At 38.0% G+C, this 26,161-nt stretch overlaps 1 protein-coding gene across 9 annotated transcripts in view; it reads right to left on the reverse strand.

Annotated features, from left to right (window-relative positions):
* DUSP22 (dual specificity phosphatase 22) overlaps positions 1–26,161 on the reverse strand; it is a 113,495-nt gene that overhangs the window by 12,705 nt on the left and 74,629 nt on the right. For 6 of the 9 annotated variants that reach the window (XM_056823361.1, XM_007488045.3, XM_007488044.3 and 3 more), the window contains 2 exons: positions 17,773–17,822; positions 6,277–6,375 (listed from right to left, as the gene is read on the reverse strand). In XM_056823361.1, coding sequence (XP_056679339.1) covers positions 6,277–6,375; positions 17,773–17,822 — 149 coding nt within the window. The remainder of the gene's footprint in view (positions 1–6,276; positions 6,376–17,772; positions 17,823–26,161) is intronic. The other 3 variants (XM_056823363.1, XM_001378644.5, XM_056823364.1) reach the window with 1 other exon arrangement.

Here is a 26,161-nt window from a genome sequence, read left to right on the forward strand (position 1 = left end):
CTTGGGGTATATATATAAACTGTTGAGGATACATTTTAAAATATTTATTTTGTTTCATTCTTGCCCCTGTCTCCCTCTACTATAAAACCAAATCGGTAACAAAAAAAACATTTTTAAAAAAAGCAAGCACAAAGGGGCAGCTGAGTGGCAAGGTAAATAGAGAACTCAAGTCTGGAGATGGGAGGTCCTGGGTTCAAATCTGACCACAGACCCTTCCTAGCTCTGTGATCCTGACCCCAGTTACCCAGTCCTTACCACACTTTTGCCTTAGAACTGATACTTAGTAAAAATCAAATAGCAGAGATAATCAATTGGAAAAATCCCACTAGAAACGGCCAACTGGCATGGAAGTGTCAGTCAACAGAAAAAATTACTTTTTAAAGATATACCCATGCACACTAAAATATATATGTATATGTACAAATACATATAACTGACATTTATGTATACTATAAATGTAGTACTTTCAAATTTGCAAAGGTTCTTGCATACTTTAAAAAAATGGGGGGTGGGGACAGCTTGAGTAGCTCAGTGGATTGAAAGACAGGCCCAGAGATGGGAGGTCTTGGGTTCAAATATGACCTCAGACACTTCCTAGCTGTGGGACTCAGGACAAATCACTAAACCCTCATTGCTTAGCTCTTGCCATTCTTCTGCCTTAGAACTAATACATAGTATTAATTGTAAGGCAGAAGATAAAGGATTTTTAAAAAATTAAAATATAAGCTTCATTACACCTGTGTGTGATAGGGAACACAGGTTATAATTATCTTCATTTCACAGGTGGGGAAATTGAGGTGCAAAGGGATTAAATGATGTGCCACATAGCTATGAAACATATAAGGTGGGATTTGAACCCAGGGCTAAATGACTCCTATATCCAGAACTCAACCTACTGTGGCATATTGCCTCACTATGCCTCTCTAAGCCTATTACCAACATCTGTGGAACATCAATATATTCCACCCAAGGGAGAAATAAGAATAACAACCTTTGCCTGCTGATCAAATCCTCCCAACATCAGAAGCCTGGAAAATTATGCTATAACTATCTGCAAACTTAGAAACATGAATCAGTAGTGTAGGAAAATGGTTTAACTACTCACTCTTAGATGTGAACCACTACTTAAAAGACAACAGCTCTTGGGCAAGACAGGAAAGAAGGATGTCTATTTCCCTCTACCTGGTTCCCAAGTAAGCTAGATGAGATGAAAGGAACATAAGAGCTGAAGTGCTCCCCTTGTACTCCCTCTGGGATGGCAGAGTTTGGAGACAATACAATGTAATGGGAAGAGTAATGGAATTGGCATAGAGGCATGGGTTTGAATCCCAGTTCTGCTATTTACTTCTCTTCAAGTCTCAGTTTTCTCATCTGTAGCATTGAGGAGACTGAACCAGATAATCTCTAAAGGCTCCTTCCAGTTCTGAATCCCAGGATCCTATTCAGAGAAACCCTTCCCACATTTATCCTACCTCACCATCACCACCCTCCCACACCCTCTCAAACCTCCAGTTCTGAGTGTCTTTTCCCCCTTCTTTGTGGTATATTTTTCTGGTAGAGGGGAGATCTGGGTCAATGATAAATGTAAGAACAAACCAAAAAGAAAAATCAAGAAATGACAACCATCTAAGTAGAAATAAAAGGGCCTAAGGATAGAGACTGTACAGACGGCACAGCCACATTTAACATTTTATAATCAAAACACACCCACTATCATGTTTCTAGATGAGGTCCTCCAAAAGCTTAGTGGGTACCACCAAAATCTATGGCAGGGTGCAGGCATCTAAGTACAGTGACGACAGCCTAATCCTTTTACTGAAACTTTAGAGCAGGGACAATTTCTTACATCTGGCTCTTACACCTGCACTCTCCAAACCACCCACGCTATGAAACCCAGCTTCTTATAGCTTATTTTTGGGCACCATGTGTATTAAAGTCAAGACCTCTCTCATATGTTGTAACTAAGGAAGAGAGAGCCATAGTCAACAAGAAGGCATCAACCCAAGTTAGTACAAACGAAGCTTGGCCAACTCTAGAAATAAGGAAGCCTTTAAAAAAGCTAAATCATAGGCACATTAAAGCTAGAAGTCCTTTTTGAGTCATCTTATCAACCTCTCTTCTTTGCAGATGAGGAAACTGAGGCCCACAGAACCAAAGTGTGTTGTCCAAGGTATCTGCCTACCAGAGCCAGACCTCAAACTTAGACCCAAAGTCTTCACTCATTCTACCTCCCACCTCAGCCTACACTACAGGAGGATCTCCCATCATGGACAATAAAAGTGTTGTACTCAAGGCTATATATATAGCTCAGAATCTTTTCCACCATTTGGCTACAATATAAAGTTGTATCTGGAACCCATAGGGAGGCTCCTTTGGCAGGACTACATGCTATATGGATTCTCCAGACCTAATAAACAAGCAACAAACAGAAGATGTTAGGGGAGAGAAATGTTCAGCAAGTGTCTATGACTCATAACTCAGCTAAGCATTAAACTAATTTAGCCTAACCAGGCACTACATTCCTAGAAATGTCTTTTCCAAGAAAATCAGGAGGTGGGAAATCATGTTACCATTTTGGTGTAGTCCTTTGTGTATGTCTCAGAGCAGGGTATTTCCAGGGAAGACAGTGACTTAAGACCAAAATTAAAAAATATGATCATTAAACCCCCTCTCCTCCACCCTGGGAAAAACCCCAGACCTCAGATCATTATTATTAATTCAAATATAGAGCTGAAGCATAGACTGCCAGCACAGTATCTACCACAAGCTGTTTCAATAAATCGGAGTTTCCTCTTTTCACCATTCATTTGACTGGCAGCTCACTTTTTGGGCAATGAGAAGTCTTCCATGAACATGAAAGAAGACACTAGTCTACTAGAAGGAAATGTCTCTTTATGTGCAAGTCCAATTTAAGGGAGAATTAAAACAATCATCTGGATAAAACACACATCAATCGTTAAGAAAATCTTAAGAATATTTTCTGTAAGACATAAATTGGACTCTTGCAAATTTTTGCAACATTTTAGGTCAATTAAAATCATAAAATTTTGCCAAAGATAGTTTTAAATCTCTGAGTATACAAACATACATACATACATGTATACACACACATATGCAAACCTAGTCTGTTTCCTAAAATCCAGTTCTATATCACTAATTGCCTATTCCACATTTCAACAAGATGTCCCCACAATGCATCTCAAACTCATCATGTCCCAAACTGGACTCACTGAAGCCCCACCCCCACTCCTCCTAAAATACCCTCCTCCTCCTCTCTACTTAACTTGATTATCTTTTCAGTCACTCAGATTCATAACTTCAGAGTCAGCCTCAAATCTTTACTCTCCATGTGCCCAATCAGTGGCTATCTCTTCTTGCTTCTATCACTTTACAATACCCTTCTTATCAACCCCCTTTTCTCCCCTACTAGCAAGTCTACTGTTTCTGTGGTGGCCCTTATCACCTCTCACTTAGATTACTGAAATAGCATCCTATTTGGTCTCCATGCTTTAAGTTTGTTTCTCCTTCCTGAAATTCTTCTTCTTAGTTTTGTTGCTGTTGAGTCATTTTAGTTATGATCCCATTTGTTGGGGTGGTCTGCCATTTGTTTCACCAGCTCATTTTACAGATGAGGAAACTGAGGCTAACAGGATAAAGTGACCTACTCAAGGTCACACAACTTGAAAGTGTCTGAGATGAGATTTGAACTCAAAGAAGTTGAGTCTGATTCCAAGCCTAGTGTTCTATTCGCTCTGCCACCTAGCTGCCCCTAACTACTAAAGAAATATTCAAAAGTAGAGATCTGACTATATCAAACCATTCCTCAATAAATGTCAGTAACTTCCTATTATATCTAGATATATGAACCAAATATGAACTCCTCTGTTTTGCATTTAAAGTCTTTTTCAACTTCGCTCCAACCTACCTTCCCAGCATTCTGGATTATTTTGCTTTGTGTACTCTCTGATCCAGTCAAAGTGGTCTTCTTGCTGTTTCTGGTTAGTCAGGCAATAAGCCTTTATTGTGGGCCAGGTACAGTGGTTAAGTGCTAAGAACACAAATACAAGCAGACAATCCCTACCCTCAAAGAGCTTAAATCTAACAGGGGAAGACTACATAAAAAGAAGCTGAAGGGGGTGAAGAGTACAGAGTGAATCACAATAAAGTTTAGATGTAGCCTTGAGACAAATGAGATATGACTGGCCTGGGCACCCTCCTTTAATGGATGTTCTGGAAGAAGCCATTCAATCAGAGAGAAAGGGCAAAGGGAAGGAAAGACTTCCAATGGGTAGAATCTTTCTATTCCCCTTTCTAGCCCTGCAACTCTTTGGGCTAATGGTGCTTGCCATATTACCCTGAACTTATTTTTTTAGTATAATTTTAGTTTTTAAATATTTTTCATAGTCACATGATTCATTTTCTCTCCATCCTCTCTTCCCTCCTAGAACTGACAAGCAGCTCCACTGGGTTATACATGTATTATCACTCAAATCCTATTTCCATATTATTCACTTTTGTAATAGAGTAATCTTTTAAAACCAAAACCCCAAATCCTATACACATATAAACAAGTGATAAATCATTTGTTTTCTTCTGGATTTCTACTCCCACAGTTCTTTCTCTCAATGTGAATAGTATCCTTTCTCTTAGTCCTTTGGGATTGTCCTGGATCGTTGCATTTCTAGTATTAGGAAAGTCTACTGCATTTGATTGTCCCATGTTTCAGTTACTGTGCATAATATTGCACATTAGTTGGTGTAGGTCCTTTTGGTTTTTATAGAAATCAAGCAAATGACCATTCCTTATAGCACAATAGTACTTCATCACCATCATATACCATAATTTGTTCACCCATTCCCCAAATGAGGGACAACATCTCATTTTCCAATTTTTTGCCACCACAAAAAATGTAGCTATAAATATTTTTGTACAAATATGTCCATCCCCATTTTTTTTATTTCTTTGGGGTACAAACCCAGTAGTGGTATTGCTGGATTAAATGGCATGCTTTCTTTTAAAGCCCTTTGGGCATAATTCCCAAATTGCCTTCCAAAATGGTTAGATCAATTCCCAACTCCACCAGCCATGCATTGGTTTCCCAATTTTGCCACATCCCCTCCAATATTTATCACTTTCTTTTACTGTCATATTGACCAATCTGCTAGGTCTGAGGTGGTACTTCATGCATTTCTCTAATCAGAAGGGATTTAGAACACTTTTTCATATAATTATTGATAGTTTTGATTTCTTCATCTGAAAACAGTCTATTCCTATCCCTTGACCATTTGTCAATTAGGGAATGGCTCAACTTATTTTCTATATATTTAGATTATATAAATTGTATATGATATCTCCTCTTATAAAATGTAATTCCTTCAAGGGCAATGATTATTTCATTTTTTGTATTTGTATCCCTTGTCCATAGTGCCTGGCACTCAAGAAAATCCTGTTGGTGACCAACTGTTTATCCTTTTGTTTTTGAAGATGACCAACGGCTTGTGTGTGAAATGGATCTAAGTGAGACAGAGTTCCAAAAAAGCCATCAGTCTTACTCTCTCTTTCAGTATCATCTAAGCCCAGTGGCAAGACAAAAGTCAGGGTGATTGTCAGTGGCCCAGGATGCAGTGGATGACCTTGGCATCCTTCCACATGTGACCAAACTTAAAGCATTCTACAGCATCTGCTTTAGCCACCTTCATGGCTGTTGGAACAAATTGTTCTCATAGTCACATGCTTGAGGTAGCCATCTCCCCTAATTCACTTCTACTTGACTTAGCCTGCCTGCCAAGACTATATTATACAAGAGTATGGCCTCAGGACATGGTGCAGCTTCTTGAAGACACAGGTAAGAGTTGGGTGATGGGTAGATAGCACAAGTGGATGAACAGCCCAGAAAGGGCTTGGCAAGTGCTCACACCAGAGGTGCTAGTCCTCTCTGCACCTACTGGTTACTCACTCATGGAAGCAATATAAAGGCTTCTCCCTGGCTAGCCATCTCCTACTGCAATTGTCCTCTCTATCCTTAGAATAAGAATATAACCATCTATTTACATAATCAGCACATTTTCACAAAATACCAAATAGCAAGGACTAGCAAAATCTATTCTAATCCTGTCACCATTAGACTTTGCTCCATTTAGATAGGTTTGTTTTTCCAAGTCACACAATAAGCCATATTTCTTGGAACCTCTCTTTTTCTGGCCCACTATCATAGCAGTGCACAGAACTGGGAATAGTTGCCAAATGGCTTTGCCAAGCTTTGTGAGGGGTACTTACCCCACAGCCAAGATACAGCTGAGGTTGCGCCTATAAGTGAGGCTAGAATCACACAGTGTGTATACCTGATAGGGCCTTTTGAGGGTAGTTATTCCAATCCTGTTCCACACAAAAAAAGGGGACAAGGAGTCAGTTCACTGACTTGTGCAGGAACTATGTAACTCAGCAGAAGCACAGCCAGAGAACAAGGACCCACATATCTTTTGATGCCAGGTGGTTCCTCATACCATCTTTTTATATCACCATCATTCCTTTTTTATAATAACTTTTTGTGATAAACTTATCTTTTTAGCATGGTGATTCCCTTTTTTCCTTAAAAAAAAATATACACTTGGGGGTAGCTGGATAGCTCAGTGGATTGAGAGCCAGGCTTAGAGATGGGAGGTCCTAGGTTCAAATCTGGCCTCAGACACTTCCTAGCTGTGTGACCCTGGGCAAGTCACTTACCCCACATTGTCTAGCCCTTACCATTCTGCCTTGGAACCAATATACAGTAATGATTCTAAGGCAGAAGGGTTTAAAAAATATATATATATATATATATATATACACACACACACACACACACACATAACAATTATCAACATGCGTTAATATTTTCATACACAAAGAAAAGAGAATTGTGTATGAAAATGGGTACATCTGTTATTTACAGTTTGTTTTTTAAAGCATTCATTTAACTTAATGTGATGGTAACAAAACCATCCTAATTTTGTCTGTGTCCATTTCTAAGTTTCCCTTTGCTCTTTTCTCTGTGTATTTTTCCAATGTTTCCATTTCTTTCTTTCTTTTTTTTTTTGGCTTTACTATCACTATCCACCAACTCTCCCTCCCCAAAACAGAAGTCCTTGTGACCTCTCTCTCACCATTGCTATTTGCCAATGATTCTCTCCACCCCCTGCCAGCCAACAGAAACCTTCTTTATTAACAAATACATGCAGGTTAACAAAATAAATCTGCCCTTGGCTGTGTCTGACAAAGGATGCCTTGTTCCTGCCTCATTCTATACCTCTAGCTCTTTCCCAAAAAGCAGAAGAATGCTTTACCATCAATCTTCTAAAGTTAAAAATTCAACCTGTATTCACCAGAGTTCCAAAGTTTTTTAATGTGGTTTCCCTTTATACTACTGTAAGCAGTGTGTAAATAATTCTCCTCATTCTGCTTATTTGCATCATATTCGTTTAATAAAGTCATCATAGGTATCTCTACATTCTTCATTATTCACCATTAATTAAGGCACATTCAGTTATCACTATTGGTTCAGTTGTTAGCCAATTAATAGGTATCCACCACTTTCCTTTCAATTCTATTCTAAATAGAATTTGGCTATAAATACGTAGTGTGTATTCAACATAAGGGATGTTTGCTTCCATTGATGACCACTACAGGGTATTACTTTAACATTTTTATTATTAACTTGGATAGACAGCATGCTCATCACATGTGCAGATGATACAAACCTGAGAGGAAAAGCTAATGCAACAGAGTCAGTATCCAAAAGGATCTTGACTGGTTGGAGAATGTAGGATTGAAGCTAATAAGATGAAACTCAAAAGGGATAAATGTAAAATATTGCACTTGGGTACAAAAAAACCAATCTCACATGTATAAGATGAGTGTCACAAATAGATACCATCTGTTCTCTGAAAAAATTAAGAGCTGTAGTGGATTGCAAACTCAATAAGGCAGAAATGTGACATGGCAGCCAAAAAAAACCCTAATTCCATCTAGGGCTGAATTAATAGGGACTGAGCCTCCAAAAATAAAGAGGGACAGTCCCACTATCACTTTGTCCTCAACAGAAAGCATCTGGAGGATTGTGTTCAGTTCTGGACACCATACTTTAAAAAGAACACTAATCTGGAAAGTCCCCAGAAAATGGCTACTAAAATGATGAGGCAGGAAGGTTGTACAATGGATACAGTATGAGGACTAGAATGAGGAAGACTCAAATTTCTTGAGTTCAAATCTGGCTTCAGATGTTTCCTAGCTATGCCTCAGTTTCTTCATCTATAAAATGAGCTAGAAAAAGAAATGGCAAACCATTCCAGTATCTTTGCCAAGAAAACCCCAAATGGGGTCACAAAGAGTTGAACAAAAAATTTACATTCATGACATAAGGACTGACCAATTGAAAAAACTGAGTATAGTGAGGCTGGGAAGAGACAGGTCAGAGGGCTTGAAGGTTTGTCATATGGAGGGAGTTATTAGGTTTGCTCTGCTTGGTGGTCCTAGAGGGTAGAATCCAGAGCAAAGGGTAAAAGTTGCAAAGGGATCAATTGAGGATTGTGGTAAAAACAAACAAAAAAAACACCCAAACCCAGCAACTTCCTAATAATCAGAACTGTCCCAAAGTCAAATGAGTAGTTTTTGAGAAGTGGCAGGCTCCCCTGCCCTCAAACTCTTAAAAAAAAAAAAAGTCATACAACCACTTTTCAGGTAAGTGATGCTGGGGATTTCTTTTGTGTAATGGGTTAGAATAGTTGGCCACTGAGATCCTTTACAATCTTCAAATTCTGTGATGCTTTGACATACCTAGATTACAGGGTACATAATAAATGCCCTTTACATTAATATTTTTAAACCCCTACCTTCCGTCTTGGAATCAATACTGTGTATTGGTTCTAAGGCTGAAGAATAGTAAGGGCTAGGCAATGGGGGTTAAGTGATTTGCCCAGGGTCATACAGCTAGGAAGTATATGAGGCCAGATTTGAACCCAGGACCTCCCATCGCTAGGTCTGGCTCTCTATCCCCTGAGCCATGTAGCTGCCTCCTTCTGTCAGTCTTAATTGCCTCCCTATAAGGATGCCAAAATAGTTTTACTCTCCCTTTAGAGTAGTCCATTTATGGAGTGGAGAAAAAGCCAAGAAGAAGCAGAGAAAGCAGAAAAGCCTAGTACCCTCAATTAATTTTTCTATTGAAAAACTGGGAAAAAAATAAGAGGTACCAAAAACCAAATATACCACCTGAGACAAGATAAGGGGAAGGTGAACCTGGATCAGTTTCACGTCCAGTAAGCAGGACCATAATCCTCTATTACTATAGTCTCACCCCATCTCTTCAACCCCAAGCCTAGAGGCAGCTAAGTAATACAGTAGATAGAGCACTGGGCTTAGAACTAAGTAGGAAGACATGAATTCCAATCCTCATATACTTGCTAGCTCTGTGATCCTGGGCAAGTCATTAAACTGTGTCTGCCTTGGTTTTCCCAACTGTAAAAATGGAGATACTTATAGCAGCTACCTTCCAGGGTTGTTGTAAAGATCAAATTAGAGAATATTTGTTAAGATACTATTTATAATGTGCTTAGCACATAATAGGCATGATATAATTGCTTACTCACTTCCCTAGCCCCAAGGCTGAACCAGAATCAAATCAACTTCTAGGCAGAAATGAGAGGAGGACACTCACTAGTCACTCAAAGGCCACTCACTCACCTTTTAAACCTCAATAAATACCAGGTGATGGTGTCAATGAACCATGGGACTAGATGATCATGGTCAGCTCACCCAATTGTAAATTATATAATTTCAAGGTAAAAGGAACCATAGAAATAATCTCCCACTGGCTTGAAGAGCAGGAAAATTGTATCTAATTGGACACCTTGACTCTCAGAATGAACAATGATGGATGGGTACAAAAGAGCCCAGGTACTCCAAAGCAGAAGTAAAGACACAAAGGAAAATTAGTCCAGAAAGTGGGTTAGTCTTGAAAACTGAGGCCTGACAAGGAATTCCAAAAGAGTTATGCACAGGATATCTCCGATTCCAAAGGACGTAACAAGAGGATGTAAATTTAAGTTTCCTCCAGATGGAGTACATTTTCTTAGAACCTATGGGTTGATTAAATATTGGCATTGACTCTAAGGATGACTATGAGAATTTATATTCCTAGACAGGATTAAAAATTAGCTAACCATTTCTCCTTCCTGCTTTAGGTCTGCTAGATAACCAGACACCAAATAACTTCAAGACCCCTCCCTGCCTTGTTTCTATGAAAAAGTTTTTGAGGATAAAATTCAAAAAGGACACATTAGTGAGAAAAACTGAGAAGTAAGGCAGACAGAAAATAAATAAAAGTTTTTTTTTAAAAAAAGGGAAAAATGGACAAAGACAATTTAGATTATCAATGATTCAGCCTATGTGCAGAGCACTGCCCTAAGCACTGACCACTCAAGTGGAAGATACAGCCATAAATTAAGATACAGTCCTTACCCTCATGGACTTTATAAGTTATAATATGACAAAGAAGATAGCAAGATGAAGAAGTAGAGTCATGAGGTATGGGGGAAATACTCTGCATTAGTAACCCTTGTGAATTAATATTTTAAATATAATCTTTCCATACTATTAGAACTCAAATCACAGGAGGGAGAAAATAAAAACCTAAATCCTGAAACAGATAAAGATCTATTGAAGTCTGGTACTAAATGTCATAAGTATACCACAGTTACAGATTTCATATTCTGAACCAAATTAAATTTCCTTAGGGGCACAGGGGAAAATTACCTTAGAAAGGTAATTTTATTTAAATGTATTTTTAATTATTATTATTTATAATTAATTATTAAATATTAGAAATATTTAAATATAAATCATTGTACAGCATATATTTATGACATATTAGTCACATTCTAATATGTTAGTATATTAATAACAGAATATGTAAATATATAAATAATATGTAATAATATAATTATCCCTTTCACTCCAGGGGAATTAGGGACATGGAACCCCCATGACCTGGAGAATCTGCCTAAAATTTTTGACCCTTCCTACCAGAGAAAAAGTCTGAATTTTTTCTTTTATGGAGTGTTTACAGTATCTTATTATAAACTTTGGGTTAAGTACACATTTCTAAACTTTTTCTGTGCTGTCAGCAGCTACCATAAAATTCTCAAAAATTCCCATTTAATTTTTTATGCCAACCCATGATATATCAAAATCGAAATGGAGAAAATCCTGATTTAAGGATAACTGAATATTAATATAATTAAATTTAATTCTTGTGGCTAATGACAGTATATGTGTGTATATATATATATACACACACATATATATTTGTACATGTGTCACACACTCACACACACACACAGCAGAGGGAGAGAAAACACACACTAAGTGGCTCAGGCTCAGTGAATAAAACACTGGACCTAGAGTTCAAATTCAGTCTTAGACACTTAATAGCTATGTGACCTTAAGCAAATCACTTAACCTTGTTTGCCTCTGTTTCCTCAACTGTCAAATAAACTAGAAAAGAAAATGAAAACTCACTCTATTATCTTACAAAACCACAAATGGGGTCACAAAAAGTCAAATACAACTGAAAAAAAAAACTACACAGCATCTATATAGCATCCATTATGTGCTAGGCACTGTGTTAAGTGCTTCAGAAATATTTATCTCATTTGATCCTCAGGACAACTATGGGAAATGGAGGCTATTATTTCCTCATTTTATAGTATAGAAAACTAAGGCAAGGAGAGATTAAATGACTTTACCAGGGTCAGCTAGTAAGTGTTCTGAGGCCAAATCTGAACTCATGGCTTCCCAACTTTAAGTATAACACTGTCCACTGCATCACCTAATTGGATAAAACACTGCCTTTGGAATAAGGTAAAAATACAAGTTCAAATCTTGCCTCAGATACGTACTAGCTGTATGACCCTGTGAGTGGGGTATGTCAACTAATTTTTTTTATCTCTCTCAGGTTCCTAAAAATGGAAATAATAAAAGTATCTACCTTATAAGGTAGTAAGGATCATATGCATATGTTTGTGTATGTGTATATGCATTTATATCTATATATCACTTTATAAACCTAAATGAAACTCTTGTTATTATAAATATAACCTTTTCTTCCCTTAGAAAAGGAAAGAGGAAATGTTTCTAAAAACTTTAATTCTCATCCCCTCCATTCTAGCCTTTCCAATATTATGCAACAAATCACTTACTGCCCGATTGGATAGCTTAAAAAGCTACAATTTGAATCAGGTGATTAATTAATTCTTTTTTTTAATCTCCATAACTGTGAGGTGTTCCTGTAACATTCTTCCTCCCTTACCCCCACCCCCTGCCCTGTACCTTTGGGTTTATGAGGTTATCTAACTCTGAGAACTTGAACTTTCACATTTCCTGATTCTGAGGACAAAACAATGGCAGAACAGAGGTAAAACTCTGAAGTTTTAAAGTTATGTGTTTCTGCATTTTAAATTGCTGCAAGAACTTGGGGAAATGACTGGGGCCAGACAAAGATAGACACTGAAATGACCTTTAGGTAATTAATCACCATCCTTGGCAACAAGTAGCAGCTGGAAACCAAGACTCGGTGGTTAAAATACAATATTAAACAAATCTTGGAAAGTCAAATAATAATGTCCCAGCCTAATAGCCATCTCCTTCAGCTTGAGTTAGAATTCTCAGGAGCAACAAAAAGTTAAGGACAGAAAAAACTGGGGGCAGAGGAGATGTGTGGTTACAGATTACACTCAGAGCTAAAAATCATTAGTCCCTCATCTCATTCCAGTTTGAAATCGGAACATATAAGAAGACCTCAACATTGTATTTTGAGACTGGGGCAGAGAAGGCTAATAATCTGATAACAAAGAAGAAAAATTAAGAATCAGACTAAGGAGGATGTCAACATGTCCATGTATAATCATTAGAAAGGTATGTTGTTCTTTATCTAACCACTTATGCTGTTCAGTCACATCTGACTCTGTATGATGCCATTTGGGGTTCTCTGGGCAAAGATACTGGTGTGGTATGCCATTTCCTTCTCCAACTCATTTTACAGATGAGGAAACTGAGGCACCAAGAATTAAGTGACTTGCCCAGGGTCACACAGCTAGCAAACATTTGAAACCGCATTTGAACTCAGGTCTTCCAAACTTCAGGTCCGGCATTCTATCCACTGTGCCACCTAGCTGCCCATCATATATACTAAAATGAAAATTATTTATCAGTTTTTTCAGATATGGTTTAATGTATGTATCATTACATATATGCTGTGTGAATTGTGTTAGTAATTATGAAGAGAACCATGGCATGGAAGCATTCCATAGATTTAGAGTCAACTGCAGACTTCTGAATTGATTACCAGCACCTGTGTGGTACAATGTATAGTGATGGGCTTAGAAAGATCTGACTTCATAGACTAACTCGGACCTTACCAGCTCTGGGCTCTGGAAAAAGTCACATATAACCTCTCAGCCTCAGTTTTCTATCCTGTAAAATAAGGATAATAATAATACCTACCTCCCAAGGTTGGTATAAGGATCCAAATGAGACAACAGATACTAAGGGCTTTGCAAACCCTAAAATATTATACAATGCCAGTTGTTACTAGTATTTAGTATTATTCATTGAAATCACATAGAGCAGGGGGTTGGCCAATTCTAACTGTTCATCCAAGAGACCTAAGGTTAGTTTTTACAATTAAAATACAATCTGCAGATTGAAGAATGCTATTTTCTACTTTATGTCCTTTGTGAGTGTTTTGTTTACGTGATAACTGTCTTCCATCATGGCATAAGAAATATGGAAATATGTATTGCATTAAAGTATTGGTATAACCAATAGCAGACTATTTATTGCCTTAGGAAGGGAGAAAATCTGAATTCTCAAATGCCAGAAAACAATTGTCAAAAATTGTTTCTACATGTAGCTGAAAAAAATTAATTAATTTTTTAAAAAGGAAATACAATTGGGGCAGAAAGGTGGCTAAGTGGATAGAAGGCCACGTCTGGAGTCAGAAGGACCTGGGTTCAAATCTGCCCTTAAGCACTTTCTAGTTGTGTGACCCTAGGCAAAGTCACTTAACCCCAATTGCCTAGTCCTTCCCACTCTTCTGTCTTAGAAATGATACTTGTATTGGTTCTAAGAAAGAAGGGAAAGAAGAAATGAAGGAGGGAGGGGGAATGAAAAGGGAGTGGAGGGAAGAAGGCAGGAAGGGAAAGAGGGAAGGAGAAAAGAGGCTGTAGTGTATCAACCCCTGACATAGGCTATTAAAATAGTTTATCCTTTATGAAAAAACATTTCCATAGGTAATTTAAAAACTCAAAATATTTCCTAAGCTCTGTGCTAATACTACCAGACAATCATATAGCCAAAAAAGAAAAATGCAATTAAAACTGGAACATAGTAATGTAAATAAAAAGGAAGTTGAACTTCAGTAAATGAGGGGGGAAAAAGGTTTCAGAGGACAAATAATGAAACATAGCTCTTCTGACTTGGCAGTATGGCAAAGGATGAGGATGACTAGGACAGAATATAGTACATACAATCAGAAGCAGTTACCCCATTGGATGTTTCTACATCACTGTTCTTCTTTGCCACAAAGAAAGAATCAGTGGGGAGGGGTCAGGTGTGAAAGACTGATATGAAAACAAAAGGCTTCAATAAATGGTTTTCCTAATGATCTTGATAAACTGTCCCATAATGAGAACTTAAAACTGTTATAGAAGGGTTGTTTTGTGAATAAAGGCTACAGTGTACACTATTTCACAAGGATTATTAATGACTTAAAAGTTCAAATTTTAACTATCTTATATTTACTAAATGCTTAATGTGAAAAAGCAACTTTTTCTCCAATAGATAAATGATGTTCTTTGCTTCCTCCCCAGTAGAAATAGAAGATTGTCTGCTCGGATTGGACTTCCAAAGAAAGATCATAAATCTTTCCAGTTGTACCAATCAACTGTTCAGTTGCTCTCTCTGCAAATCCTTCCTCCATGCAAACCCTACACATTTACTGCTGCTATAAACCACACCAGCTTCCACTCAAGACCCTACTGTGAACTCTTGTCCATCCACCACGATGGAACTCTGCAGGAAGACGACGGGCAATCAGATCCAGTGTGACCTATTTAGGTCACCAGTGTGTAGGTGAATATGTGTGAAGTAGGAATGACTCACACCCACTACCCAATAAGAGAGCCAAGTAAGATCATCAGGTTTTGAGTGTGTTTATGTCTCAGAACCAGGAATTGACAAATACTGTATCTGAATCCATATAATAAACAAACCAATTCACACACTGGCCTTATACATTCATCACTGCTATATGAGTTGTCTCACATAAATGAACTGTCCTGATGACTGGCACTGGCCCCTCCTTCAAAAGCTGAAATTCTTTTTAAACCATTTTTGATCGAAATCTTTCTAAAACCTTTCACATATCCCTCTGCCTTATCAAAATTCGCTGAACAGAACTTAATCTTTCCTGCTGACACAGATGCATCATGATGAACACCAAATTACCAAGGTTAGAGATGGTAATGCCCTCAGTGATTACCGAGAAGGCTGCCTGTCCTTCTAAGGTTTAGACCACTTTACAGAAGGGGATTATGCAAAAGACCAAACAATCATAATCAGATAAATAGGTTCCTGAGCATGCTCAAATCCCTTGAGATTAGAGAAATACTACCCAGCTAAAAATAGTCACCAAAAACATCAGCCAGAACACTGCTCTTAAGAGAAACCTAGAGCTGTACTTCCTTCCGTACGCAGCTTGCATGCCCTTTCAACCACTTCTGTTTCTCGACACAGCTAGTTACCAGGGAAGTTCAGAAAATCCTCCCTTCAATCTATCCAAATTTAGGGCTTTCTGTGTATTGTGGGCTAGTCAATTCTGATCAATGGCTGCACTGCCTCCTCCACTATGGCAGCTAGTAGATAAGAAGACATTTTATGCCAAGAGTAAAGTTAGGGGTGGAAAATTCACTGATGGGTCAAATTCTTATACTTTCTTCTTGAATACAATGTAATCCTCATCATGGATGTGTGACAGAGAGAGAGGGAGAGGGAGAGAGAGAGAGACACCAGCTGCGTGACCCTGGGCAAATTTAATCACTTACCTTAATGCTCTAAGCAATCTCTAAAACTAGAAGTTAGAGAGAAGGTAACCACTTGCAGTGGTAAGAATTTTAGAATATTAAAATTAGTATGACTGTTAGTGCTACAATCAGTATTTTAGATTCATCTAGTACCTTTTCCTCAAACAGGCTCAAATGCCTTATTTAATTTGTCTTCCTAATATCCCTCTTCCCTGGACACAGGAAGGCACTATGAACTCTATTTTGACAATGGAGAAACTGAGGCAGAGCAAAATGAAGTGGCTTACCTTGGGTTAGGGAGTTGGAGAGAAAAAAAAAAGAACCAAGATCTGCTGATTTTTGACATAGCTATTCATTGGATTCTCCAGGAGTCTTTACATGGAAAGCCAGTAACTTAAGATGAGTTTTTCCTTTAAGAACAGTATACCAACTGGGCATGTCCACAATGGTAAACCAATGGCATACAGAGCCCTCTCTATGGGCATATGCACCGTTGCCCACCAGAGTTTGTTACTAGAAAGGCAGAGGGACTCAGGGGGAGCTGCTCCCTTCTCTCCATGACACAGTACATTTTTTCCTATCACCTATCCCTTTCCCTTGGCCCAGAAGCCCAAAGAGAGTACCTCCTCCCCTGTCTGGGGTAAGGGGGAAGAGGGGCACAGCATGAGGTCTGAGTGGAACATGACATGCAGTCTCTAAAAGGTTCACCATTACTGGGGTAAATTATGGTTATATGGCTGGATTTGAAAATATTGTTCCTTTAAAAATAATGATCTTGGGGGCAGTGGATTGAGAGCCAAGCCTAGAGACAGGAGGTCCTAGGTTCAAATCTGACCTCAGACACTTCCCAGCTGTGTAACCCTGGGCAAGTCACTTGACCCCCATTGCCTAGCCCTTACCACTCTTCTGCCTTGGAGCCAATACACAGTATTAACTCCAAGACGGAAGGTAAGGATTTTTATTAAAAAAAAAAATAATGATAATAATAATAATGATCTCAGGGGTAGCTGTTTCAGTAGATAAGAGTTCCAGGAGCTAGGAGATCCTGGGTTCAAATCTGACCTCAGATACTTCCTAGCTGTGTGACTCTGGGCAAGTCACAATTCTGTTTGCCTAGCCCTTGCCCTTCTGTCTTAGAATTGTTACAAAGACAGAAAGTAAAGGTTTTTTAAAAATGATCTCAAATCCTCCATGACACAGTCAAATATAAAAAAAGAGTATTCAACTAGTAAACAAGGAGCCCTGGGTTCTAATCCCAACTTCAAAGAGCTATTCAGTCCAGCATCTTTACCTGTAACTATAATAATCACCAAAACCAGTAATAATTATATAGCACTTACTATGTGCTTTACAATTATTATCTCATTTGAGTGTCACAGCAACCCAGGTAAGCAGGTGTGATTTACAAATAAGGAAACTGAGGCAAAGAACCATTAAGTAACTTGTCCAGGGTCACACAGCTACTAAAGAGTCCTAGGATGAATTTGATCTCAGGTCTTCCTGACTCTAGGCATGATGCTTTATCCACCTGCAGCCTAAGAGAGTTTATTTGAATAATCTCTTAATTCTCTAAAAAAAAACCCTCTGGCTTTAATAGCTAGTAATTATTCTTCTCTTTTATTTAGCTTTCAATTTTACAAAATATGAAGGAAAAACTTACAAGTTCTGAGAGGGCGAATCCGCAGCAGGAATACACAGGTACTTAATTCCCTGTAGAACAAAACACAATATTGTTATCCCAACATACACACACATACACACACACACACACACACACACACACACACAATTTAAAGGAACTACTTGCTCAGGTTTAAAAAAAAGGAGAAGTTTTTCATGAGCTTTTTGTTGCCAAGAAACGAGCCAAATTAGTACTTTTATTCATATTCCTGGTTTTTTTTTTCCATGACTATAAAAACAAATGCTTCTATATCATCTCGAAAACATTCAGAATGTGTAGGCCAAATCCGTATTATACACCAAAATGGAAAGTTCTCAGTGTTTTCCAATTAGGTTTCTTTTTTTAAAAGACTCTTACCTCCTATCATAGAGTCAATGCACAATACAGATTGGTTGCAAGACAATAATGCAGTAAGGACTAGGCAGTGGGGGGTTAGGTTATGTGACTTGCCCAGGGTCACACAGCTAGGAAGTGACAGAGGCCAGCTTTGAACACTGACCTCCCATTTCTAGACTTGGTTCTCAATTTACTGAGCTATCTAGCTGTCCACCAAATTAGGTTTCAAAGCCCTCGGGACCACTCTGATTTTGTCCATCCTGTTTAGGATTGAATATGACCAAAGAAAAGAGATGGCTAGCAAAAAACTTAAGACTTAAACTGAAGGGCTGTTGCTATATTACATTGCTTTGTTAATGAATCATTTAATTGCTCCTAGAACCAAATCTGCTTTTGTTTAATCTGTTAGCTTTTAAATATTTAGTTGTGTTTTTGGTACCAAATCAGTGATTCATTCATAATGATGCATTCTGAGGAAATAGTCCCTTTGTTCTTCCCGCTTCACTGTTTTGCCCCTTTGAAACCTCATTGCACATCTCTGAGGCCAAGTGGGGACTGCTCTGCTCCTCTTCAAAAAGGTTTCAAGTAGCTCCTAAAATAAGTTCTAAATATACAAAATAAATACTCAGGTTGCCAAAGCATTAGCTCCTATAGCTGTGCTCAGAAGATAGTTCTGGGAAAGCTGGGAAAGATCCTTTAAAACCCTTCAAAAACAAATAAACAAAATGATACTGACTGATTTTAAGCCACATACAATCTTAAATCTCATCATAGTCAATATATAAAAGTTATCAAGATATGAGAAAAGTTGGCAGCAGCTAAAGGGCTCAATGGACTGAGGTCGAATCTGATCTCAAGAACTTCCTACCTGTGTGACCCTGGGGAAGTCACTTAACCCCCACTGCCTAACCCATACCACTCTTCTGCCTTAAAACCAATACACTGTATTTCTTTTAAGATGGAAGGAAAGGATTTAAAAAGACAAAAAAGTAAAAAAGATAAAGAAGTAGGAAAAGTTGTCATCATGAAGCTACCAGAGTAACTGTGAGAATAAAGGAAATACAAATAAGGACCACTGGTTCTTATCTGGGCCATTCCAGCAGATCTGGGAATGATTCCTGCCCCAGGAGAAATAGGATACTGTAGTCCTCTGCCTCAAACATTTCTTGAAGTTCAATCATTTCAGTCACATCTGATTCTTCATGATCCCATTTGGGGTTTTCTTGGCAAAGATATTGGAACAGTTTGTCATATGCTTTTCCAGCTCCTTTTACAGTTGAGGAAATAGAAGCAGAGTTAAGTGACTTGCCCAGGGTCACAGAGCCAGGAAGTGCCTGAAGCCAGATCTGAACTCAGAAAGATGAATCTTCCAGATTCCAGCCAGTGCTCCATGTGCTGCATCACTTAGCTGGCTGGCCTCAAACACTCAAACAAACAATGCTGGGAAACCAAACATTCCAACAAGGAAGAGGCCAGTCTTCTGTTCTTTGCACCAATACAGTCTAACCACTGCCTCATACAATGACATTTCTTCTCCATGCTGTTTTATTAGTTTTTGAGGCATATGTCAGAATCAATTCACCAATAAGTTTTTAGATCCTGCCCCATTAGGGATTCTGTACTACATTTTTCCTGGAGTATTCCTCCCAGTTTGCATCACTACAATTTTGAGAAGTCAAGAAAAAATGTTCCCCCTGAACTATTCTCCTTCCTCATATGTTATTTCCTGCTTTACACCAGTAAACAGCTGCCAGCAAAGGCTTCCCTGGGGCTCCTAGGAAGGTCTGCCCATAGAGGTCTGAAATTCCAACATGCCTCCTCCACCCTATAGTGTGACATCAAAGCAATGAAGTAGGGTCAAAATAGCAGCTTTATTCTTCCCAGACTCAAAATACTAAAGCCACAAGCTTGAAACTTGGAAGGAAAGGAAATCCTCAATGAAAACATTACCTTTTAAATAGTTGTATTCTTTCTCCCTTCTTTCTTAGAAGCATGCAGGTACACAATGATACCTTCATTTGGTTTTCACTAAAATTTCAATTAAAGGTATGTCACTATTACCTTGAATGGCAGAGCAGCAGGAATAATGTAATTAAAAATACTTAACCCCTCAGTCTCTGCATTATACTTAAACTTTCTGAGGGAAGTATTCAAGTACATATAGAATTCCTCTAACTCCCTCTCTTAGGAGGAAGGATGATACAACTCATTCTTACTGAAAAAACTAGCAGAGCTACCAATGTGAATAGAATCTGGAATCATCCTATTTGTGGTAATAACAGTAATGATTATTTCTACTGTATCTAAGTATTTTACTTTTCCTCATTTCTATGAGGTAGGTAGTATTTTATCTCTATTTTTCAGATGATAAAATACTATGCACACTACTCAGGACTGCTAAAAACTAGTGAAAGATTATCTACTCCCATGTCTTTCTTTTCCCCTTCCCCTCAGAACCTTTAGGGGAAGCTACTTTAATCAACTCATTTGTACAAAATGGACTGCCCCCAAGAGAAGCTGAGGGCTGTTGTTACCTGTCACAAGAAGCTGGCTATTGCAATAAATAAAAAACAGCTGGATAACAGTAACTATATCTCTCCCTCAAATCCTGAGGAAATCCAAAATCTTCCCGTAATTTGAGTAAGAGGAAATGGGAAAAATTGAAGAGGGAAAAGGGTCAGCTCAACGGATTATAACTTGGGACATTCATTATGAAACACAACAGTGAAGTGGCAAGACTATGTAAGGAGTTTGGTTTCCTTTAGGTACTTTCAGTAGGAAAGAGGGTTGAGGTGGAAGAAAAAAAAAAGACACCTGCATTTACAACACCTGCCACACAAGAGGAATGATGTTTACACTTGTTCAGGGATTTACAGTATGTAGACACCTTCTCAAAAATTATTTCATTTGCTTTGACAAAGGTTTAATTACTCAAATTTACAAAGAGCTAAATCAATTGTACAAAAAAATCAAGCCATTCTCCAATTGATAAATGGGCAAGGGACATGAACAGGCAGTTCTCAGCCTAAGAAATCAAAACTATTAATAAGCACATGAAAAAGTGTTCTAAATCTCGAATAATCAGAGAGATGCAAATCAAAACAACTCTGAGGTATCACCTCACACCTAGCATATTGGCTAACATGACAGCTATGGAAAGTAATGAATGCTGGAGGGGGTGTGGCAAAGTAGGGACATTAATTCATTGCTGGTGGAGTTGTGAATTGATCCAGCCATTCTGGAGGGCAATTTGGAACTATGCCCAAAGGGCGATAAAAGACTGTCTGCCCTTTGATCCAGCCATAGCACTGCTGGGTTTGTACCCCAAAGAGATAATAAGGAAAAAGACTTGTACAAGAATATTCATTACTGTGCTTTGTGGTAGCCAAAAATTGGAAAATGAGGGGATGCCCTTCAATTTGGGAATGGCTGAACAAATTGTGGTATATGTTGGTGATGGAATACTATTGTGCTAAAAGGAATAAAAAAGTGGAGGAATTCCATGGAGACTGGAACAACCTCCAGGAAGTGATGCAGGGCGAGAGGAGCAGAACCAGGAGAACATTATACACAGAGACTGATACACTGTGGTACAATCGAACATAATGGACTTCTCCATTAGTGTCAATGCAATGTCCCTGAACAATCTGCAGGGATCTAGGAGAAAAAACACTATCCACAAGCAGAGGACTTACTGTGGGAGTAAAAACATGGAGAAAAGGCAACTGCTTGACTATAGGGGTTGAGGGGATATGATTGAGGAGAGACTCTAAATGAACACTCTAATGCAAATACCAACAACATGGAAATGGGTTTGAATCAAGAACATATGTGATACCCAGTGGAATTGCGCGTGGGCTATGGGAGAGGTGGTGGGAGGGAGGGGAGGGAAGAAAAGAAAATTATCTTTGTTTCCAATGAATAATGTTTGGAAATGACCAAATAAAATTTTTTTAAAAAGAGAGTTTATATTTTAAAGTAAGTAGCCTAGTTGGGACAAGAACCCACACTTTATGAATCTTCTTTATTTATTTATTTTTAAAATACCCTTACCTTCTGTCTTAGAATCAATACTGAACATTAGTTCCAAGGCAGAAGAGCAGTAAGGGCTAGGCAATTGGAACTAAGTGACTTTCCCACAGTCACCTGGCTAGGAAGTATCTGAGGTCACATTTGAACCCAGAATTCCCTATCCTCAGGCCTGGATCTCTACACACTAAGCCACCTAGCTGCCCCCAAGTGTTCTTTCATTGCATCTTGTTTTAAGGCAAGGATCAATTACCCAATGTTTAATCACACCTGGATAGCTAAGATCAGGCTCTTAGAAGGTGCTACCATATACCCTTTGACCTGAAACAATCACATTTTAAGTAGAAATCTTGGAGAAAGCAGAATGATAGTTCCCTGTATTCATGGCTTGACATCCTGCCTGTAGCAATAATTTCCAGTTGAGCTTAATGCTTCTGGAGAAGAACAAAATAACTCGACTAGCTGAGACCTGGTTACTCCTTTAAGGCAAAATGACAAAATTTCTAAGAGGAAATTCCAATGAATGAATGTTCCCCTTAAAGACCAAACTAAGGAGGTGGGGAAAAAAAGCCACCAGTGAAAATGTACAGGTATACATGAACTTAATTCACTTATTCAACAAACAGCCATTGCAAGCTCACTCTGAGCAAGGTTTGAGATGTTAAGACAGAAGAGAAATGACACATGGTCCTTGCCCTCAAAAATCTCTAGTCAAGAGGCTCAGTGATTCAAAAGATTTAGAGCTAGAAGAGAACTTAGAAGTTTTCTAATCCAATTTCTTCTTTTTTTCCCCAGGTGAAGAAACTGAGGCCGACAGGTGATCTGCTTGACCACAGTGACAAAAGTGGAGTCTGAAGCCATACCCTCTGCCATTCAACAAACTGAAGAGATTGGACACAACTTTTCCATCTGTAAATGGAAGACCCAGATTTCACCCAGTATCCAGCAAAGAAGATATTTTCTGAGTTACATGCTCCAGGGAACCTTTACTTCCTGAATCCAAACAGGATACATAAAAGCAGTGTTCACAGCAGGAGTTACAATAAGAATAATATGTAATGGAGAAAGGAGTCAAAAAACTTTTAGGCTTAACTTGGCTTAAGTCCTTATCAGAGGTTCCCAAAGTAAGTTCAAGACTTCAGGTTATACCAGCCCTGGTGCCACTGAGGGGGAGGAGGCATTTAGGACCCATGAATTAATGGCTAATTCAGAAAGGACAAGCAAAGGATACAGGTGTGGTAAAGATTCAGATGATCTTGGTATGAAGAAGAGGAAAGGGGTATTATATTTCTAAATGCTAAGAGACTGGCTTCTGATCTCTTCTGACTTTTTTTCCCCTAAATAAGAATTTAGAGATTTTACATTTACTAGAACCTGCTGAAGGTCTTTTTTTTTTTAAATATATACTGCTTGCAATGGACATCCAGAGTCAGCAATTCATGTTTTAGAATCAAATCACAGAAATCTCTAGCCATTTATATGTTAAATGTTAACAGTTTAGAAAAATCAGATATACTGCTTGCAATGGACATCCAGAGTCAGCAATTCATGTTTTAGAATCAAATCACAGAAATCTCTAGCCATTTATATGTTAAATGTTAACAGTTTAGAAAAATCAGAAAACTGTCTTGTTCAAGTATAACCCAAGACTTAATAATCACCAAAAACTGAGAAAGCTTTTTATATTTTAGAAATCCTTTACATGTTAGCCCTCTGTTCCATATATATTGTTGATGTTTATTCCTTCACAAGATATTTTTGTTTAAATCAGATTTTTTATTCTTTATTTATCAATTTCAAATTCTCTCCCTATGACACTCCCTTCTTCACTCATTGAGAAGTTAAGAAATAGAAAACCATTAAAAATATGTATAGTCATGCAAAACAAATTTCCATATTATAGTCATGTCCACCCTCCCCCTCCCCAAAAAAAGGCAAGAAAAAAATGTTCTTCAATCTATGCTATGAGTCCATTAGTTCTCTAGCTAGAGACTGATAGTGTATTTTACCATGAATCATTGGGAATTTTGGTGCATCAAAGCGCTGCTGATCAGTGTTAATAAGTCTTTCAAAGTTGGTTATCTTTGCAATGCTGCTGTTGCTGCAGTATAGGTTGCTCTCTTAGTTCTATTCACTTTACTTGCATCAGAAATTCATATAAGTTCTCATATTTTTCCAGATCCCATCTCCTTCATTTCTTATAGCATAATAACATTCCATCACATTCATATGCCATAAATTGTTTGGTAACTCCTCAAGTGATTGGCATTCTCAGTTTCCAATTCTTTGCTGTTCAAAGAGTTGCTATAAATATCTTTGTACATAATGGGTAATGGGTTCCTTTCTTTGATCTCTTTGAGGCTAAAGACCAAGTAATTTTGTTGGGTCAAAGAGGATATGAAATTTAATTAAGTTTTTTGGATATAGTTCCAAATTGCTTTCCAGATAAGCTGGAACACAATAAAATAGTAATATACCTGTTTTCCCATATCTCCTCCAGGATTTGTCAGCTTAGCCAATCAAAGAAGTATGAGGTGGTCCCACTGAATCATCAATTCATTAACTAAAACTTCATATTATTTCTAACACTGGCATACTGATATTTCTTCATTGAAACAAAATGAATGAGGAAGAGAGGGAACATTGGGAAACATAAGTTATGTAAAAGTAAAATATATCAATAAACTTTTATTTTAAAAGAAACTAAAAGGGGCCCTTAAATGAAATAATAATTCATTACCTGCCCTCTTGTTTCTGAATGTTCTTGACTTGATGTTAAGGTCAATTCCAGATTTTCCATGTTCATTCAACCACAGTCAAATCTAGAAGGAACTGTGATGTCCTTAAAACATTACAGACACTTCCTTTCTTTCAAGAGATAGAGCTTTCTAGTTATAGTACTAACTGCTTTCTTGTGGACCAAGGTGCTGCAGAGTATTTGCCATATGCAATAATGGGAGTAGGGAGTAGAGGTGGGAAAAAATATAAAAGTGTCTGTCTTCAGGAACACATAATCAACTTGGGGAGGACTGCTGTGACAGCCAAAGGACAATACAAAATAATTCTTCTCCAATAATATACCTTAAGAAATAACTGGACCCAGAACAGAAGGGTACTGAATTGCTATGTCAGATAAGTCATGCTTTCTGGATCAGGTAAGCTCTGAGTCAGGTTTGGAAGCTAGCAATAGACATGCATCAACAGAGAAAAGAGTGGAAAGTGAATTATAGACAAATGTTATTAAAGCAATTTGTAAGTCAATATTTTCAAAATTTCTAATATTTTTCAGTTTTCTGTTTCAATAAACACAGTAACCACCAAAACTTAAGTTTTTGCTTTTCTATGACCCTGAAACTAAGAGCTACATTTAAAACAATACAGTGAGAGCCTGAAAATACAGGGCAAGAATCTTGATTTCAGGGCAGTCAAGAAATATAACTCTCGCTTGTTTCATATACAATTTCTAAAGTTTACTGTCTTCAGCTTTCTGAAATATTACTACAAGTTAGGAAGCTGTGAAAATACCAGAAGCATTAAGCAAAAGCCTTTCTAAGAGTCTGCTAAAGGGACTTTCTAATAGGGAACATCCTCCCAACTTACTTTTCTCTCTCAGAGGCTCACAAAACAAGTACAGAGATGATGACAACAAAAATAACTTTAACAGCTACATTAGAAAGGAAGAGGCTAAATCAAAGACTTGAATGGAAATGTTAGGGGGAAGGATGATGAGAGGAGAAATGAACAACCCAGAGGAACTGTCTTCTAAAGAGTTGTGAATGATACATCTACATTTAGGAAACTTAACCTTTACCATTAGATAATTCCATTTCATTATAACTGTGCCTCAGTTTATATACATTAGGTAGTTTCTAGATAGAATGCACATTTTTGTTGTGTGTGTTTAAACCCTTACCTTCCATCTTACAATCAATACTATGTATTGGTTCTAAGGCAGAAGAACTGTAATGGCTGGCCAAGGGGAGTTAAGTGACTTGTTTAGGGT

This window comes from Monodelphis domestica, chromosome 3 (assembly GCF_027887165.1).
Source record: "Monodelphis domestica isolate mMonDom1 chromosome 3, mMonDom1.pri, whole genome shotgun sequence".
NCBI lineage: Eukaryota > Metazoa > Chordata > Mammalia > Didelphimorphia > Didelphidae > Monodelphis > Monodelphis domestica.